Source organism: Lithobates pipiens, unplaced genomic scaffold (assembly GCF_037356315.1).
Source record: "Lithobates pipiens isolate NorthernLeopardFrog02 unplaced genomic scaffold, aLitPip1_a1.2 Scaffold_25, whole genome shotgun sequence".
Taxonomy (NCBI): domain Eukaryota; kingdom Metazoa; phylum Chordata; class Amphibia; order Anura; family Ranidae; genus Lithobates; species Lithobates pipiens.
In genome coordinates this window covers 194,411,982-194,432,227 of record NW_027507787.1, presented here as the reverse complement: position 1 = coordinate 194,432,227, position 20,246 = coordinate 194,411,982, and the positions used below count along the sequence as shown (strand labels likewise).

The 20,246-nt window shown below is 41.8% G+C and overlaps 1 protein-coding gene across 9 annotated transcripts in view; it reads left to right on the top strand.

The window, feature by feature from the left end:
* Positions 1-20,246, top strand: part of TACC2 (transforming acidic coiled-coil containing protein 2) — a 295,989-nt gene that overhangs the window by 251,199 nt on the left and 24,544 nt on the right. For 6 of the 9 annotated variants that reach the window (XM_077455365.1, XM_077455362.1, XM_077455366.1 and 3 more), the window contains 2 exons: positions 6,567-6,707; positions 9,428-9,508. In XM_077455365.1, coding sequence (XP_077311491.1) covers positions 6,567-6,707; positions 9,428-9,508 — 222 coding nt within the window. The remainder of the gene's footprint in view (positions 1-6,566; positions 6,708-9,427; positions 9,509-20,246) is intronic. The other 3 variants (XM_077455368.1, XM_077455367.1, XM_077455369.1) reach the window with 1 other exon arrangement.

Here is a 20,246-nt window from a genome sequence, read left to right as displayed (position 1 = left end):
ATCTGGTCCAGCTCTGCATAGTAACCAATCAACTTCTAGGTTTTATTATCAAAGCTTATTTGAACAAACTGAAGTTGGAAGCTGATTGCTTATTATGCACAGCTGCACCGGATTCTGTGTGCACCAGTTTTAGTAAATCTCCCCCGTAGTTTGAATCTATAAACCATCTCTCCCCAAAATTGATGACTTTGAGTTGGGTACTGGTTAGTTTTATCACCTGCTGTCTAATAATTTCAACGATTCCATTAATGAAATTTGGATCTCAACTGACTTACAGGCTGTAACCATCGTATCTCCCTTGCAGTTTAATTTTCTAATTATTTGCTTATCCTACAGTATGGAGAATTAAATAGGTAATTGTGACATCATCATTGGTTTTATAATGAGAATAGCAGATAGACATAATTGGACTTTATGATAATGATATTTCCCAACTAGCGCCCAAAAGATATAAGAAGTGGATACTTTGCGTCAGTGATAGCCTTTAACAAAGGGCAGCATAGACTGCATGTTGGTCTGTTAGTAAAAAAATTTGTAACGTTGAACTCTGGGAATTATACAAAATCTACCCATGCAGCCCCCCCCCCCCCACTATAAGGGTTCCATGCCTATTGAGTTTTAGGGGTGAATGGATAAAAAGTGTACCCCTCAGCAACACTTTGGAAGCCTTCAGTGCTGTCCTTAAGCAAGCTCCAGCCTGTGGGTGGGGTGGTTCTTCTGCATCATCATGTACAGTGCAGGGCTTTTGACCCTGTATTTTACACGAGGAGGTAAGCATGCAACTGGAGTCTGAAGCAACTTAGTGAGGACATGGCAGTGAATCAGTTAGGTGTATAGTTGGAGGGACCCTGCTAGAGCCAGGAATAGGGTAAGTAATTAAAGTAGAACTATGGGCAAACTTTTTATTTCATTTTGGATGGACCAAAGGGGAGGGTTATAACCCCTGTCAGATTTTTTATTTTTTTTGCTGTCTGTCCCATTGAGAAGATTTCCCTTTACTTCCTGTCCCATAGCCAAACAGGAAGTGAAAGGGCATCCCTGCAAATGAAGGGAATTTCTTGAGGACCCCCAGGTTACTAGAATTTTCCGAAGGGGACACTAGCCCTTCGGAAAATTTCCCCTCTATTACTTTTCTGGGGACAACCCAAAATTTGGGATTTTCTTTTACTTTCACTTTCAATGATAATAGTAAACAGAACAATTAGAGAGACAGCAATAAAAACCAGACAGGAGTTCTAATCCCTCTCCACTCTTTCAAAACTAAAAAAAAAAGTTTTGCCATTAGTGGTACTTTAACCTTATCACTGTATCTCTAGACCAAGGGTCACCAAACTATGGACCTCAGTTGTTCAGGAACTACAATTTCCATCATGCCTAGTCATGTCTGTGAATGTCAGTTTTACAATGCCTCATGGGATGTGCAGTTCTGCAACAGCTGGAGGGCCGTAGTTTGGAGATCCCTGCTCTGGACAAGCACTTACCCTTTGCAGTGTGGGGACCCCAATACATGAGTACATTTTGTCTAATTCCCAGAGTTCAGCTTTAACATCATTTACATGGTATCTAAAGGTTTCAGGAACTTATCAGAAGTAAGTACTGTATTTATTGGCATATAACACTCACTTTTTCACCATGAAAATCAGGTGCAAATAGCGCGTGCGTGTTATACGCCAATACTTCAATTTTAGCTGCCTTGGAGGGGACAGGGAGGGGGGGGCGGGACGAGCGCCGTCAGATTACATACAGTGAAAATCTCCTGTTTACTTGGCAGCCTCTGTAATAGGAAGTCTGGTCTCCTGGGCCACCATTGGACCACTGTTCTGTCTATCATAGGAGATTTTCCCTGTATGTAATCTGTTGGCGCTCGTCCAGGCCCCCCCCGTCCCCCGTCCCCTCTAGGCTTCAGATGAGTATTGATCAGGCTACACTGATGGCAATGGTGAGTCTGCTGCATTGAATGCAATGGTGAGTCTGCTGCATTGAATGCAATGGTGAGGCTGCTGCATTGAATGCAATGGTGAGGCTGCTGCATTGAATGCAATGGTGAGGCTGCTGCATTGAAGGTAATGGTGAGGCTGCTGCATTGAAGGTAATGGTGAGGCTGTACAGATGTGGACTGATGAGGCTGCATTGATGGCACTTGTGAGACTGCAGATGAGCATTGATCAGGCCGCATTGATGGCAATGGTGAGGCTGCAGATGGGCATTGATCAGTCCGCATTGATGGCAATGGTGAGGCTGCAGATGGGCATTGATCAGGCCGCATTGATGGCAATGGTGAGGCTGCAGATGGGCATTGACCTTTATTTTGCTTCAAAGTTCCTTATTTCAAATTTAAGTTTTTTTCCTGAAACTTCCCTCATAAAATGAATGTGTGTGTTATACTCCTGTGCGTGTTATACGCTGATAAATACAGTATATTTTAGAACATGTGAAATAGATAGGAAGTGCTAGGCCAAGGTTACTTCCTGTCTGATTTTTACATGGAAAGGAATACTCCTAAGGCCGCGTACACACGCGGGGACTGTTCGCTGAAACTGTCCGCTGAAACCAAGTTTCAGCGGACAGTCCGCTCGTGTGTGGGCTTTCAGCGGACAGTTTCAGCGAACAGTCCGCTGAACAAGGTTTTTCGGAAATTCCGAAAAACTGTCCGCTGAAACCTTGTTTCAGCGGACAGTCCCCGCGTGTGTAGGCTTGTTCGTCAAACAAAGTTGCGCGCATGCTCAGAAAGGATTTTCACGCCGAAAGTTATAATGCAGTGTATAGGACGTCGTATTTTTCGTCCCGTCGTACGTGCCGTTCACGTCATCGCGCACGGTTTCAGCAAACTGTTCGTTCGTCGTGTGTGGCCAAGTCCGTCCATGCTAATTTTGAGCGGACTGTTTGCCGAAACTGTTTGACGGACAAAGTTGGGCGAACAGTCCCCGCGTGTGTACGCGGCCTAATAGTGACTTTTAAAGTGGTTGTAAACCCACGAACAGAACAAACTAAAAAAAAAAAACAGCCTACAAGACAAAGGCATCATGAGCTAGTATGCATAGCATACTAGCTCATTATGTATTACTTACCTTAGATCGAAGCCCCCGCAGCGGTCCTCGTTCACTGATCTGGCCGGTGACGCTTCCGGAGTTACTTCCGGGTATCGCGTGCTCCGGCACTGTGATTGGACAGAGCCGCGATGACGTCACTCCCGCGCATGGGAGCCGCCGGTAATGGCACAGTCTAGCTGAAGCAATGGCACGTATGTGCCGATGCTTCAGTGCGCATGTGCCGATGACGCAGATACAGGGGATATCTCCTAAACCGTGCAGGTTTAGGACATATCCAGGGTAGCTACAGGTAAGCCTTATTATAGGCTTACCTGTAGCAAAAAGTGGTTGTAAAGGGTTTATAATAGAAGTCAATACAAAACAAAACATTATACTGAAAAGAGATGAATACTTAACATTACATATCCAATGTAGGGTTGCCACCTTTTCTTCAAATCAAACCCGAACACTTTAGAGGCACACAGCAATTTTTTTTTTATAGTATAAACGATGCATATATTTTGCTATTGAATCATAATCATATGACGTTAATAACAAGAGTCCCCCTTTACATCAGGGTCCACAGAGTTCCCCTTTTACATTTGAACTTGCAGAGTTCCCTTTCACTGTAAGGGGGGACTCTGTAGACTCTGATTTAAGGGAGAACTCTGGGGACTCTAACATAAAGGATGCTCTGGTAACCCTGATGTACGGAGAGGACTCTGATGTAGGGGGAACACTGTGGCCTCTGGTGTAAAGGGGAACTCCGATGTAAGGGGTGCTGTGAGAACTCTGATTTACCTTAGTGTACTCACTTAGAGGCAGGAGAGAGAAGGAGGGGGGAGACTTCAGTTACAGACAGGGATGGATGGTGAGCTCACTCACCCCTTGGCAGTCAGCTCTTCTCAATCCAGATGTATTTGAGGTTGCTGGACTTCAAATTTCAGGCCCCAACTTTTCTTTTCTGAGGCACAGCGCCAGGGATTGGAGTGTGGGCAGAAACAGAGGGGTGGGGGAAAGAGGTGCAGATCTAGCCCTCTCTCCTCTCCCTTTTGTGTGTGTGTTTGGGGGGGGGGATTGTTAGGGCTGGCTTTGGGCATAGTGAAAATGTGTAACAGACACCCTCAGCTTAGACAACTGCAGCCAGCAACCCTGCTGGGAGGCCATAGTCCAGTCTAAACAATGTGTCCGGGTTTCAGGCTGTCTGAAACCCAGACACATGATTCCAAACGCGAACTGTCCGGGTGAATCCTGGACAGGTGGCAACCCTAATCCAATGCAGATTTGGAAACTGATATATACATATGTGTGACTCTAATTCTAGCTCACCCATACAAGTATATAATTGGTTTTAGGCTTAGTGGTGCATAACACAATGAGCAATGATCTGCCTGAACTGAGTCTGAATGATAGAGCTAATCAGAAGCCAGCCCTTCTCAGTTAAACTGTACTAGATTATAGCACCTCATTGCTCTGTCTTTAAGAAAAAAATAAATAGCTAATATATAGTTACTAGAATGGACAATTACGGCTGTCAATTCTGCTAATAAATTCAAGATTTTTCAGATAAGATTATTTACTGGTTTAAAGCCAGCTCCAGAGACGCATTATATTCTTTCTTGGCCTTTACTGTGTTTATCCATTAAGGTCATCATTTCATTTTCTTTTTTGGACATCTATCAATTTTTTTTTCTCAGGCTTAAGGAAACCCAGTAATTCCAGTTCCCAACACATTACACAATTATATGTTGAAGTGAGTTGTGCGCTTTGTAATTATTCCCTGTGGTCTGAGCTCACTCACACAACACTGCACCATTAGCATTTGCTTGGGAATCGTTTTTTCTTCTTTTTTTTTTTCGTTTACATAAAGCTAAAATAAAACCACATTTGTTCATGAGAACCTTTAGAATCTAGTGATTTGAAATAGAACTCCAGTTTAAGTTATTCATTTTGTTTTGGCACAGATATGGCAGGTTGCCCATGGATCGCTCATTTTACAGGATCGCTCAACCTAAAACAAAAAAGTAAAATTACATGAAAATTACATGAAAGATCTACCAACTATATTTGTGTGTTTGTGTGTGTGTGTGTGTGTGTGTGTATGTGTATATATATATATATATATATATATATATATATATATATATATATATATATATATATATATATATATATATATATATATATATATATATATATATATATATATACCATATTTATCGGCGTATAACACGCACAGACCTATAACACGCACCCCAAGTTTAGGAGGGAATTTTAAGGAAAAAAACTTTTAGGAGGGAAGTTTAAGGAAAAAAACTACATTTAAATGCCCATCAATGCAGCCTTATCAGTGTCCATGTGCAGCCTTGTCCATCATTGCAGCCTTCCCAGTGACAATCTGCAGCCTTACCTAGTGTCCATATGCAGCCTTGTGTCATTGCAGCCTTCCCAGTGTCCATATGCAGCCTTGTTTCATTGCAGCCTCCCCAGTGTCCTTGCAGCCTTGTGTCATTTAAAATTTGCGCCGATCGGAGAGGAGCGATCGCCGCCGACATACACAAAGCTAAGTGTACTTCGGCTAGACTCAGCTCCTCTCGCAGTCCCACCCATCTCCACTGATTGCGAGAGGAGAGGAGTCTAGCCGGAGTACACTCGGCTTTGTGTATTTCAGCTCCGCTCGCTCCTCTCCTCACAATCGGCGGGGATCGCTGTATAACACGCACCCACGATTTTCAAAAGTGCGTGTTATACGCTGATGAATACGGTATATATATATATATATATATATATAATATATAATGTGTATATATGTATAAATACACCTGCAGTTTGCTTGCTCTTCTTGTGACTGCTCTGGGTGCTCCAGTTTCCCCCCACATTCCAAAGACATGCTGGTAGGTTAATTGATTCCTATCTGAACTTACCCTAGTATACTGTATGTATGTTTGGATGTGAGTAAAGCTGGCCATACATTATACAATTTTATTATTCATTTTTCTTTAGATTGACCTTCAACTATATAGTGCAAGGTCTTCCCTGATTGCATACAAATTGAAAGTGTTTAGCTAGGACATCATATTATATGGTTTTGCTAAATCCAGAAATTTGTACAAGAAAATTGTGCCAGCCCTAAAGACCTTAGACTTTAAGCTCCTGCAAGGACTGATCTGAATGTACAATATATATGTGTAAAGTACTGTGTAAATTGATGGCAATATATAATAACCTGTAGTAAATAAAAATATTTATACTGTATGTATACCGTATATACTGTACAACATTGTATATATGTAACTATCCTCCTTTAAACAGAACTGGAATTATTTGACATGTATACACAGTAAATGTCATCTCCTTGCTAGTTGTGTTGTCGGATGACCATGGGGGGGAAAAGGAGAGAGGGTATCCATATAGCGAGCGTTCCACAGCACAGCCTTTCCCCGGGGGGAGGAACACTGTAATGAAAAAAATACTTCTTTCTTTCAACTAATGTTTGTATTGCATTGTACATTACTGATCACAAATGTTTCCTCCCAGGGCTCTCCCGATGATGAATATTTGCCTTCTGAAGCATTGTTGTCACGGATCGCACATCACAATACTCTCTGTGACCAGCTGAGTTACCTAGAGCCGGATCTTGCAGAGAAGAACCCACAAGCATTTGCACAGAAATTACAGGTTTGTCCTTTCACTCTTGTCATGCCTAATATGCAGATAGACAAGTTTCAGCCTTCCGTTTGTGTTTAATTGTACCTGCCATGATATTCAGCCAGGCAGCTAAAGCTAGAGTATTGCACTTCTTATTTTTACACCCTTTTACCTAAAAATCCATTTCTTTTTCATATCATAGTGTACTCCTCCTTCACTCTATAGAGGGTCTTCTGGCATAAGTTAAATTTCAACTACTACTTGTAACTGTAGGTTTATTAAAATAATCCTCACGTTCTTCCATATATCGTTTCTCCACCTGCTGGGGAAACCTGGCATTACAGACCAAACCTTTAAAATAAAAAACAAAAAAGAAAATGTTGTTTTTAATACAATTGTTTAAATTCTGTTTAGTACAAAAAAATATTTTTATTAGGTAAATTTGACGTTTTTGCATATATGGTCAATATTTACCACTTGCAGCCATTGCCATGCCAAGAGGTCACTTGTGTTGGGGGCACCAATTCAGGCACGGTGGGTGATGTTATTTAGGCCAGACACTCCATCCTCAGTGTAGTTTAGTACAGACATACCCCACTTTTCAGTACACAATGTTTTTTTTTTACTAAAGCTGGAAATTGCAAAATCAGGTTCACGTCTGCATAGAATCCAATGAGCTTCTATCCCCAGCTTGTTCAATTAAGCTTTGGTAATAAAACCTGGAAGCTCATTGGTTTCTATGCAGAAGTGAGCCTGATTTCTCACTTTCCAGCTTTAGTAAATAAATCCCATTGTGTACTTAAAAGTGGGGTATGCCTGTAAATGCAGAGTCTGACAAAATCACAGGCTCAGTATTACAGAGCTCCCTCCCAGGCCACTGCACCTGTCACACAGCAAAAATGACTACCTCAGATGGCATCTACACCCAGCACTGCCCGCTTTGCAGCCTACAGATGAGGCTCACTGTGCCATGTATTGAAATCAAGTAATGCAGGCATACCCCGCTTTTAAGTACACAATGGGTTTATTTACTAAAGCTGTAAAGTTCTAAATCAGGCTCACTTCTGCATAGAAACTAATTAGCTTCGAACACCAGCTTGTTCTATTAAGCTTTGGTAATAAAACCTGGAAGGTGATTGGTTTCTATGCAGAAGTGAGCCTGATTTTGCACTTTCCAACTTTAGTAAATAAACCCCATTGTGTACTTAAAAGTGGGGTATGCCTGTAATTAAAAAAAAAAGACCATGATATCAAAAGAGGGAATCCTTCTACTTCCCTGCTATAAAAAATGGCAACATCTTAAAGTATATGTAAACCTTATCACAAAAATTGCAATAAAGCTTTGAAAGAGAAGTATGGGATTTTTATTTTCTTAATCAGACATACTTATACTGCATCTTTCCCCCACCGGCTCTAACACTGAGAACCGAGTGATCAAACACTACCGATCGCTTGGATCGCACAGCTGCGTGAGCAGAGAGCTGGTCAGTCACAGGCTCTCTCCTCTGCCCCCCTTCCCGCTGAGAGTCTGAGCTGGGGGTCGGTCCAGGCATGTGGGTGGACCTTGACCATATGGCCGCAATCTTTCCCGAGCCTGGACCGGCTCTGAGACGTCAGCCTACAGAGGGCTTCAGCCTGTTGTCTGCTGAAAACGGGTCACAGGAGCGCAGAACAAACTCCAATCCTGTGATCCACAGGAGAAGTACAGCCAAATCAGCTTTAGCTGTACTTCTCCTTTAACATGTTACATCAGTTGCAATTTATATCTGCAGCTATAATGCCATGAAGGATGTTCAGACATTTCCTGTTATAGGGTTAGAATGCTCCATACCTTTCTCCCAATTTCTCACTTGTGCTGTCACATTGACTTCCAGTAAAGACTACAGGCAGTAAAGACTTCCGGTAAAGACTACTGCCAGTAAAGGCAGTCTTGCTGATGCTAAGGCTCCATGCACCCTGGCTTAAAAGACTTTTCTTTTACAGGAGTTTTGTGTTCTGCCTGTAGAAGCAGCTCAATGTTATCCTATGTGTCCATGCACATTAGGACGTTAAGAGGCATATTTTGAGTTTAGTGTTTAGAGGCAGAATAAAAAAACCTTCTGGTTCACGTTTCTGCTTGGAGCTTGGAGGCAGAAAAAAATGTAAAACTCTCCTAAACTCTCCTAAACTCGTCTAAACTTTGTACAAAAAATGCTCTATATGAGCGTTTTTTACTTCCGAGAGAACAGGCGTTTTTTTTAAGCCCAGTGTGCATGGAGCCTAAATGTGCAGCCATATTATATTGTTGTCACCACCAGGAAGGCTGCATTGCGCAGTGACATTCAGATGTTGCTGGAGCTTATGTAGACAGAAAGTTCCAGCAAAGAGACTGTGGGAGGTCAGCAGTGCTCAGTTGCAAAAGAGGTTAAAACAGCATTTCCCAAAAGAAAGTGCATAAACAATGCTTTAGAAAACGTCATCTACTTAGGGTTTGCATCTACTTTGTAAATGGATAAACAGAAAGCTAGGCTTCCCTTTGACATAAAGAAGTAGTACTGTAGGTGTATGAAAACTCCTCCATGTTACTACTTAGAGGGGTCAGCAGCACATTTTTATTTATGTCAGAACCTCTTTAATTGTTTATTTAATTAAACCCTGTTTAATATCCCTTTTCTGAAATGCTCATGTCCCCATGTTCCTTATTTTCCTTCTTGTGAGATGTTTTCTTTGTGTTTTACTGAATGCTTTTCTCTGGCTTGTTACTGGAGCAGGAGGAGTTAGAGTTTGAAGCCATGCGAATTGAGGCTCTGAAGTTAGCCCGACACGTATCCCAGTCGTCCCAGTATACAGAGGTATCTGGGCTGTGTGTGCAGTGAACTGGTCTCTGCATCCCTCTGACAGTGTGTGCGTTCATGGATCCCGCACCATTTCCTCTCTGCACAATCCCTGCACCTTTTACACACTAGTATTAACTGTAAGAATGTATAGATAATACACATTATGGGGGAATTTACTAAAACTGAAGCAGGCGGAATCTGGAGTATCTGTTCATAGTAACCAATCTGCTTCTGTCGTTAGGTTTAGTTCCACTTTAACTGAACAAGCTATCGATTTATCCACTTCCCAAAACAGTTACATTCAAGGCATGCCATGAATGATAACTGTCCCAGGTGCTTGTGCTGTCAACTGAAATATCAAGCCAGTAAAAGTTTGGTGTCATAACTAATTACATGTGCAGCATCGCGGCAGCTGAAGATCAAAGGGAGGCCTGCTGCTGTTTTTGACAGGTGTGAGCGGCTGGCCGTGGCTTTTCTTTGCTGCTTGCACAGCCAGAGATGATCGCTGCTGGACTGTCAGAAACCATGAAATCAGACCAAATCACACTTGTTTAATAATAAAAATAAATAGAACGAACTTAGTCAAAACATAGCCAGAGTTCAGGAACCGTAACGGATAGTCAGGCAAGCCAAATGTCAGGGAGCCAGAGACGAGCGTAGTGAAACAGCAAGCAAACAGCAAGCAGGATCTGGAGCCACAATGGATGTCAGCCAAGCAAGTCTTTTAACAGAAATGCAGGAGAGCGTCTCTGTGATGTTGACTAAAGCAAAGGCAGAGATCTTCTGGGCTGGACATCTTAAGTAGACAGGACTGACGAGCAGGATATCAACAGCTGATTACCTGTGGAGAGATAGGAGCTGGCAATTAGCCGACAACTGAGCAGCCAGCTCAGAGAAGAAGGGCTGAGGCCAGCCCTGACATGGACGCACACAAAGCAGTCAGATGCCTACAGCTACCATTTGCACCATGGCAAAGGGTCTGTGCAAATGTAGCTCAACCACTTGATGATCAGTGATGCATCGGTACATCGCTTGACGGTTCTAAAAAAGGAATGATGCCTGCAGCTTCAGGCATCACCCTTATACCATTTTTTAGAGCCGGCAGTCGACTCTCTTGTAAAGCAATCCTAGCAGCTAACTAGCCGCTGGATAGCTTTTACAATCAATGAGAGGTAACACCCCCCCTCCCCCTCACCGCCTTCCATGGCTTCATCAGGCTATCCCCTCCCTCCAGGACAGCCCAATCGACCAGCTGGAACTCAGCTGATCACAGAGATGACCAAAGACTGGAACCGCTCTGTACGTACCTATTATTATATAGGGAACTGGTACTGATGCCCTTACATCACTTCCGGTTTACCCGGATGTAAATGGCAACATTTTTTAAAATGAAAAGTATTTGATCGCACAGATCTTGATCTTTAAGGGCAGAGGAGGGATCTAGGGTCTTATAGACCCCACATCTCTCCATAAACAATACCTGTCACATGCCTGTTGCTGTCGCAAGGGATGTTTGCATTCCTTGTGACAGCAATAAAAGTGCTAAAAAAAAATTTTAAAGTGACAATCTAAATGAAATAATTAATTTAAAAAAATGTTTTTTTTAACCAATTCCTGAATGCAGAGAGTATTTTTGTCTGCATTTTTTTTTTAAACAAAAAGTGCCAGAAAAGGCCTAGGGGTCAAGGGGTTAAAATGGCAGATCGTTTTGCTGTAAAGAATAGGAGGGTTTAGCTTTGAAAATCAAAGCTAGAAACTTAATGATTTTCTATGCACAGCTACTCCAGATTCTGGTTGCTCCATTCTTAGTAAATTCACCTCCTTGAATATTGATATTGTTTAAGATTTAGAAACACTAAAGCTAACCACATACATGGCAGTCTGATTGCCTAATCTCCTTTTAGATTTTCTATCATAGGAGGGAGAACCTGACTTGATATACATTAAATGTAGTGTTAAAAAAGGCACTATCAGTATATAATTATTGGTAAATATAATGGATATTTTACGGAGATTGTACAATCAGATTGAGACATGTATGGCTGCCATTAGGGAGCCCAGCATGCTTAGCTAAGAAAGGTTCATTGCACCAAAATGGTAGCTGTGCTGTTTCCTAGTTGGAAGCCATGCCAGGCCTGCAGAGTGCATGCTACTTTTCAATTTTGCATCCTACTAAAGGCATGGCTTGAGCCAACTGAAGTTAACACAAGTATATATATATAGTATATATCCCAGCTAGAAACAAAAGAAAATGACTCAAGCTAGTCGCCATGTTCCTAATGTTTAATAGGGAGTTAATTATACAATGTACGGCTGCATGAAGCATTTCCTTGTAAAACATAGCTTTGTCATTCACACACTAAGACAAATAGGAGGTGTTAGCATTCTTGAAAAATAAAAAGGAAACCTGTCACAAACCTGCAAATCAGACTGAGCGTATGATGAAAAAATGCATAAAAAGGCCTTATGTTTAGTGAATGCCACGTTATAAGTAAAAATCAATGTGATAAAGGCAGCCCAAGTTAAAAAATATCAACTTTAAATATCAACAAAAATATCAATTTTAAAGTTAAAAAATATCAACTTTTCCCATAGCTCTTCAACACGGTCCTACACCCTCCTGCCTCCTGTACTTGCTATTGGTCCATTATTGAGTATTCTCATTGATTAATGGAAAGGTTTTAAATATAAGTTTTATTATAGGAAACGTTGAAAAAAAAATTTGTGCAACTTACTGCCTTTATCTCTGGATCTGTTCATCATCTTGACATGCCATTTTCACAGTAGGCAACCTCAGCTTATGCATGTTTTATTTGTGTTCTCAAATTGAGTGCTTTATAGTATTATAATGATATTATTATAATGTACTAACACTAGGGATGGTGTCAGCACAAGACAATATATGTGGACACCTAAACATGAAAAGATGAACTTCCCCATCTAGAGGCTATTCTATGAACTGCACCACACAATTTCTATATTACACAACTGTATTATGCCACAGCGGAATAGAGGCTGCCCCGAGGTTCCATACTTCTGCTTTAATACTATTAATCTGGTTTAAATTACATATGGGAAAGTAGGATTAAGTATTAATACCAGTTGTTTATTCTTGGTCTGTTTATTGTAAGCTTGTAATGCATTGCTTAATAAATAATAAGAATTTATAAAGCTACATACCCTAGATCATTTTTTACAGATATATATATATATATATATATAATCTGTAAAAAATGTGGAGATAGATAGAGATATCTATCTATCTATCTATCTATCTATCTATCTATCTATCTATCTATCTATCTATCTATATATATATCTATATATATCTATCTATCTATATATATATATATATATATATATATATATATATATATATTAGGATTGTCCTGATACCACTTTTTAAGACCAAGTACAAGTACCGATACTTTTTTCAAGTACTCGCCGATATCGATTACTGATACTTTTTTTTAATGTCATGTGGCAGTTTTCAAAGCACAATACAGACTAATGATATCTTCTGCCACTGATTAAGCAGCACTGATGAGCACTGATAGGATTAGGTGGCACTGATAGGATTAGGTGGCACTGATGAGCACTGTTAGGATTAGGTGGCACTGATGGGCACTGATATGCAGCACTGATGAGCACTGAGCTGATTATGCAGCACTGATTAGCACTGATAGGTGGCACTGATTATGCAGCACTGATAGAATTAGGTGGAACTTATGGGCAATAATATGCATCACTGTTGATCACTGATAGGTGGCACTTATGGGCACTGATGGGCAGGCACTGAAATGCATTGATTGGCAATTGCTGGCCTGGCATAATAAATGACATGAATGATGACAGGAAAGGAAGGATTTTGCAATGCATTGCAAAATCCTTCCTTTCCTCTTATCATTCATGTCATTTATCATATAGTATATGCTGCGACCCCCCATCTTGGTACACCTTGAACTCGGCTGCAGTAAGCGGTAGCAGACATTTTGTTACACCCAGCCAGAAATATATGGGCTGGGTGTAACAAGACATCCGCTGCTGGCTTACTGCGGCTGAGTGCAGGGTGTACCAAGATGGGTGTCGGGATGTTCAACCCCTGACGGAGACATGGAACGTCACGTCTGTTACCGAATGTGATGGCTCCGGTCACCATTTTCTGATGGAACATGCGACTGCGCCCTGCACCCCTGCCCGGCCAGCTTACCTAGTTCCACTGCTGCCAGCCTGTTGGGGTCTCACTCTCTGCTCCGCCTGCTGACTTCCGGTTGCGAGCAATGCTGCCTCATTCCCAGATATTGAATTAAGCATCGGGAGCATTTGTGCAAGTACAAGTACTCGCGTAAATGCTCGGTACTAGTATCAGGACAACATATATGTACATACAACATACAATACAACATATAATATATATACTGTATATATTGTTTGTGGTGGGCCAATTTAAATAAGGGCTTAAGAGCCGCGCACAGGCACCATTAAATAACCAAATTAATATAAATTAAATTACATCACACAAAAATTGATTGAATATTGAAATATATAACTCTAAATCTTCAAATTATTCTCATCGATCGACACTAAATTTGCTTAAAAAATGACTTTAAGACAACAGTCCATCAAAAACTGCAGGTATGGGTCCTATGTATGAGTTATTAACATGACACCACGGTGATTCCACACGAAACACAGCAAGCAAGTGCCCGTCACCGAGAAGTGAATGCGCTTACCAGACGGTAAAACAAATGAAGCTTTAATTAAGAACCATCCGTATCGTTACTGGTACTCCGTAACTTATCGATCGACCTTCCACTGGTAACTACAGCGTGACTTTAATCACACAGGATCCCCAATCCCAAACGGATAATGCACTAATAATAGCTCAAAGAGAGGAAGAAGCCCTCATAGTGTAAAACCGATTTAGATATTTTATTAAAACAAATAAACATTGCACTTACAAAGCTTGTACCAGAAATCGCATATATAAGAACAGTCAGAAAAGGGACAATTTAAATGCTTGAATGCAGGAGAATATAAATATTTTATTCTTATACATACTGTGTATGGTACAGCGGCTAGTAGTAGGGTTATAGTAATATTACTATTCTTATTAGTTACTGAAACCCATTAGAAATGCTTGGAGTGCCACGTTAAAAAACTGAAATCTCTCCTTCAGTAATCCACACCAGTATGGGTGCTGGCATCTCTAGCACTTAATAGTATTCTTTACTTGCATATGTATAGCTGAACAAAATGAATTACTGCATTAAGACTATTAAACGTGTTTTCAAGATTATATATGGACCAGTGACCTGTACACAATTTTAATGCTAGGTGTCCCATTTGAAAGCTTAACACATTATTATATAAACAAACAGGTTTTTCTGCTACCATACATAGGCTATTTGCTCGCCAAGCTATATTGTTTTAGGCCCTTTTCACACGGGACGGATCAGTAATGATCTGCCCCATGATGATCCGCTTGCTCAGCAGGGATCGCTCCGTTGTCCCCGCTGAGCCAGAAAGGGGCCTTAGACATAATTTGCTCTTAGGCCCCTTTCACACATGCGGACATTATGTCCGTATTTCATCCAACCGTTTGCGGATGAAATACGGACATACATGCATTCCTATGGGATAGCGGGTGTCTGCGGATAAACATCCACAGTGTGCGGAGACCGCCCTGTCCGCCGCCGGCTCAGCGGGGACAACGGAGCGATCCCCGCTGAGCAAGCGGATCATCACCGGGCAGATCATTACTGATCCGTCCTGTGTGAAAGGGGCCTTACTGTAACTGGCCCATGTATAGTAGGTAGATAGCAGCTGCTCAGTTAAATCATTATTTGTTCAGGTATTGCTAGGACAGGAGGGAAAATATTGCACTGATCTTGTGATTTGGATGATATGGTCATTTCTCTTGGCCTGTGTATTGTGCATGTCTAATGGTGCATGTGTGGGTTAGATGTCCTTATAGAAATGATTGCTAGCAGTATCATGACCTATAGACCTTGGCTTTCCAAACATCCTCAATACTTTTAAATCATTGTTTAATTCTGCACATAAAACTTCCTCTGTGTACACATTTTATTTTATTTATGTTGGAATAGTCCCATCAGTTGTTGGAGCAGCCGAGGCAGTTTTCCAGAGGTCACAAGCTGAGAGCGGTGCCCTTGGCAGCTTTTAAGGCAGAATATCCCAACGTTGCATTAGTGAATTTTTGTTGCTATCTATAAAGGTGGTTGGAGGACTCTTGTACTGAGAGAAAAGGGAGGTTTCTACTACTGAGCACTCCTTTGGGAAATGTTAGTTTCTAGGTTATCATACTGATCCGGAAACTGACCCGGGACAACTTTCCAGGTGAGGTTTTCTCGCTTCATTAGCTGCATCCTTAAGCTGGTCATACGTTGTTTGAATTTCAAACAGTTACTGATTACGGATGAGCTCAGACATGTTTGGATCCTGGTCCAAACCCACCTGAGCAATCCTGCCAGGAAGCTGTCACCGTACTGGGCCAATCTTAAAGTGGTTGTAAACTCTCCCCCACAACTTTGTCCCATGTAAATCAGCATAAAAAACCCTAATGAACACTGCTTGTAGATATCTCCTTACTTGCTTAGTATTGTTGTAATCCTTTTTGTTCTTTAGAATGACGTCACCGAGCATGCCCAGATCTCCCCTGATTTTCAGCACACTCTCTATGTGCTTATCTATCTGTAGGAGCTTCCTCCTACACACCATGTGACCATGTGACATCACATGCAGTGTAAAACAGGGCATGGGACAGCATTACTGCAGTCTTATCAGCTGAAGCTGATAGAACTCACACAAGCAAACACTAGATAATCAGCACAAGTAAATACTATGAAATAAAACAAGTTAGCTATGAACAGGGAAGCAGGGGTTGCCATAGAAACGTTGGATTGAGAAGGAGGCTTAGTGAACAGTACAGGAAGTGCTCAATGTAAGGGCGGAAATACACTCCACTGTGGACTCAGAAAACAATACTTAAGATGGCGCTGCCTAACCCCCTGGACACAAGTTTTTTAAAGTTTCTTTAAACAGTAAGTAATATGTGATTTGGGCTGGATTACAGTGGCTATAGTTTGATAATTACTTATTATAATGGACTAAATGAAAAGAAGCATCAAAGTGGGAGAGTTTACGTCCTCTTTAAGTGACTGAGGCATTCTCCATCCCGCAGTCAGACATATACTTACCCCTTGTATACATGTGCCTGTTCTCCGGCGAATGCCTCAGCTACTTATGATTGGCCCAGTACAGTGATAGCGTTCTGGTGGGCTCATTCAGGTGGTTTCGGACTAGGACTGAGTCATATCTTAAAGCTGCAACACATTTTTTTCCTGCATAACTATAGTATTACTTGAGCTAAAAACATCTCTACAAACATGTTCTTCCAACATGATAGTCCCTATCCCACCCAAACCAGTCCCTCAATGCAGAGTATTTATGTCTGCATTTTTGTTTTTAAACCGAGAATACAATTAACAGTGGTGATGGCCACAACAAATTTCTCAAAAAAGTGAATTGGCGTCCAACATTAAATATTGGGTGGCCGACAGTTGGTCTTATCAGAAAAACTGAAGGAAGAGCCGGAACCGCTGGTTATGAAGTCTGTGATCTTTATTGTATCATAACAAGTACAAAAAAAAAAATCAGACGCGTTCAGCACGTCTTGTTTGAGCATTGAACAAGGCTTGTGCCGAAACGCGTCTGCTTGTCCTTTTTATACCGGTCATGATACAATAAAGATCACAGATGTTATATCCAGCGGTGCCGGCTCTTCCTTCAGTTTTTCTCAAGTTTGCCTATTTGGATGTAAGAAGGACATCCTGAGCCCTAGAGCACCTGGATTCTGGGTGTGCCGAGGTTACCAGTTACCTTTTATCCATATATCGTAGTTCAGAGCGGTGTTATTTTTGTGTTGCTAAGTCGGTCTTATCATGTGTTTTAAAAGGTTCAAAGTCTCCTAAAATAGATTGGGGTTGATTTAGTAAAACTGGAGAGTGCAAAATTTGGAGGAGCTGTGCATGGTAATCAGTCCGCTTACCCATAAGAAGACCGCTTACCCATAAGAACTTGATAAAAAGTAATGTTCTTTAGCCAGGAACATACATTCCACATTAATAATTATGCTACCAAATTTAGCGTGTGCTGAATATTGCCTCCAGCATTGCTCCTGTTTTTTCTTGCTGGAGGCTTCCATTTTGCTGAAGCCCATAGCCCCTGAGAAGCAGTAAATCATAAAGTGGAACTAAACCCATCACTTTAACGGTTCCAAAAAACATTCCTGGAATGCCAGGTTTGCTAACTGTCACATTTGTTTGTGTCCTTAACCAAACTGGCAAACCATCAAATGGCTGGTGTCATAACTGATCACATATGCAGCACCATGGCAGTTGCAGATCAAACCAAAGCAGCTTCCTTGGCTGTAAAGCATGGGTGCCCAACCTGTGGCCCTCCAGCTGTTGCTGAACTAAAATTCCCATCATGCCTCTGTCTTTGGGAGTCATGCTTGTAACCATCAGCTACGCAATGCCTCATGAGACTTTTAGTTGCACAATAGCTGGAGGGCCACGGGTTTAGCACCCATGCTGTGAAGGATAGGATTTTAAATCTGCTTTAAGATTGTCAGCAGACGCGGCCTCTACAGATTTGGCAGTACCGAAAAATACAGAGCAACTGAGCATGTGCAGAGCAGGGTTAGACAGTGGGGTTGATTTACTAACGGCAAATAGACTGTGCATTTTGTAAGTGCAGTTGCTTCAGAGCTTAGTAAATGAGGATAAAGCTTTACTTTGCAAAGAATACCCAATCACATGCAAGGAAAAAAAGAACTTGCATTTTTTGCTTGCACGTGATTGGATGATGGAAGTCAGCAGAACTTCTGCTCATTTACTAAGCTCTGGAGCAACTGTTCTTACAGCATGCAACTGCACTTTGCAAAGTGCACAGTATATTTGCCTTTAGTAATTCAACTCTAGCATTACTTTTAAACAGTATACAGGCATACCCCACTTATAAGTACACAATGGGGTTTATTTACTAAAGCTGGAAAGTGCAAAATCAGGCTCACTTCTGCATAGAAACCAATCAGCTTCCAGGTTTTATTACCAAAGCTTAATTGAACAAGCTGGGGTTAGAAGCTCATTGGATTCTATGCAGAAGTGAGCCTGATTTTACACTTTCCAGCTTTAGTAAATAAACTCCATTGTGTACTTAAAAGTGGGGTATGCCTGTAGCCACTTATTTTTAATGTTTTACATAGCTATACCCGCAAAAGGTGCTAGCCGCCTGACGTGATCTAGCAGGACCTTTTCTGAATAAAGTTTCACTAGTTTTAACAAAAAAACTTGAAGCTGATCGGCTTCTGTGCACAGCTGCAGCAGATTATGTATTCTCCAGTCTTAGTAAATCAACCCCAGTATGCTACAGATGCATGCTGGGAAGGAATAACACGTGTGCCTGCCTTCGACAAGACATATACAGTTGTACCTTGGATTCCAAGCACAATTCATTCCAGTAGAATGCTTATAATCCAAAGCACTCGTATATTAAAGCGAGTTCCCCCATAGAAGTCAATAAAAACTCAGATAAAGCGTTCCACAGTGACTGCTATTGTATGCATTACCACATTTAGCCAGAGGTGTGGTGGGGGGGGGGGGGGGGCTGGAGACACTTATAAACACTCGGAGACCGCTCTGAGCCCCTCGGACACTTGGGAACGGAGTGTTTCCGAGTGTCACCGGCGCCTCCGCACCTCTGGCCAAATGCGGTACTGCACACCCCAGAGGCTTGAATCCTGCTCGTCTTGCAAGACAACACTTGCAAACCGAGTCAAGATTTTAAAAAAATAGCTCATATTGCGAAACGCTCGTAAACAGCATTAGAGGCAATCCGAGGTATTACTGTAGTGGTTGATTTACTAAAGGCAAATAGACTGTGCATATTGCAAAGTGAAGTTGCACTCTGCAAGTGCAGTTGCTCCAAAGCTTAGTAAACGAGGTAAAGCTTCACTTTGCAAAGAGTACCTAATAACATGCAAGGAAAATTTACAAAAAAACAGCATTTTTTCTTGCACATGATTGGATGATGGAAGTCAGCAGAACTTCTCATTTACTAAGCTCTGGAGTAACTGCACTTTGCAAAATGCACAGTCTATTTTCCTTTAGCAAACCAACCCTTCAGATTTATGCTTTTCAAAATATGGGACACGCTTGTAGGACTGATTCTCTGTAGATGGGACGCTGTACGGCTCTTGCTTTCTTGCATTTAGTAGAATACAGTTCTCAGTGATCAGCTACCAGTGTCAGTTTCCATAGGGAGCATGGTAAGACAGTTAAAGGGGTTGTAAAGGCTTGTGTTTTTTCACCTTAATGCATCCTATGCATTAAGGTGAAAAAACACCTGTCGGTGACCGACCCTCCAGCCCCCCGTTTTACTTACCTGAACTCTTGAACTTGTCCCATGGGGACGCGCTCTCTCTCTGCAGGGGGTTCTCGGCTCTTGATTGGATAGCTTGATGGCAGTGCAGCCATTGGCACCCACTGCTGTAAATCAAATCCAGTGGGCGGGGCCAAGTCCTGCATTCAGCCTCTATGGACGTTGAATGCTGGACTTGGGAGCACGCTCGCAACCCCCTGGGAGAGTGATTCTGCCGGGGGGGGGGGGGGGGGGTTATCAGATGTGGGGAGGAGCCGAGAGAGCCACAGAGGGACCCCAGAAGGTGAGG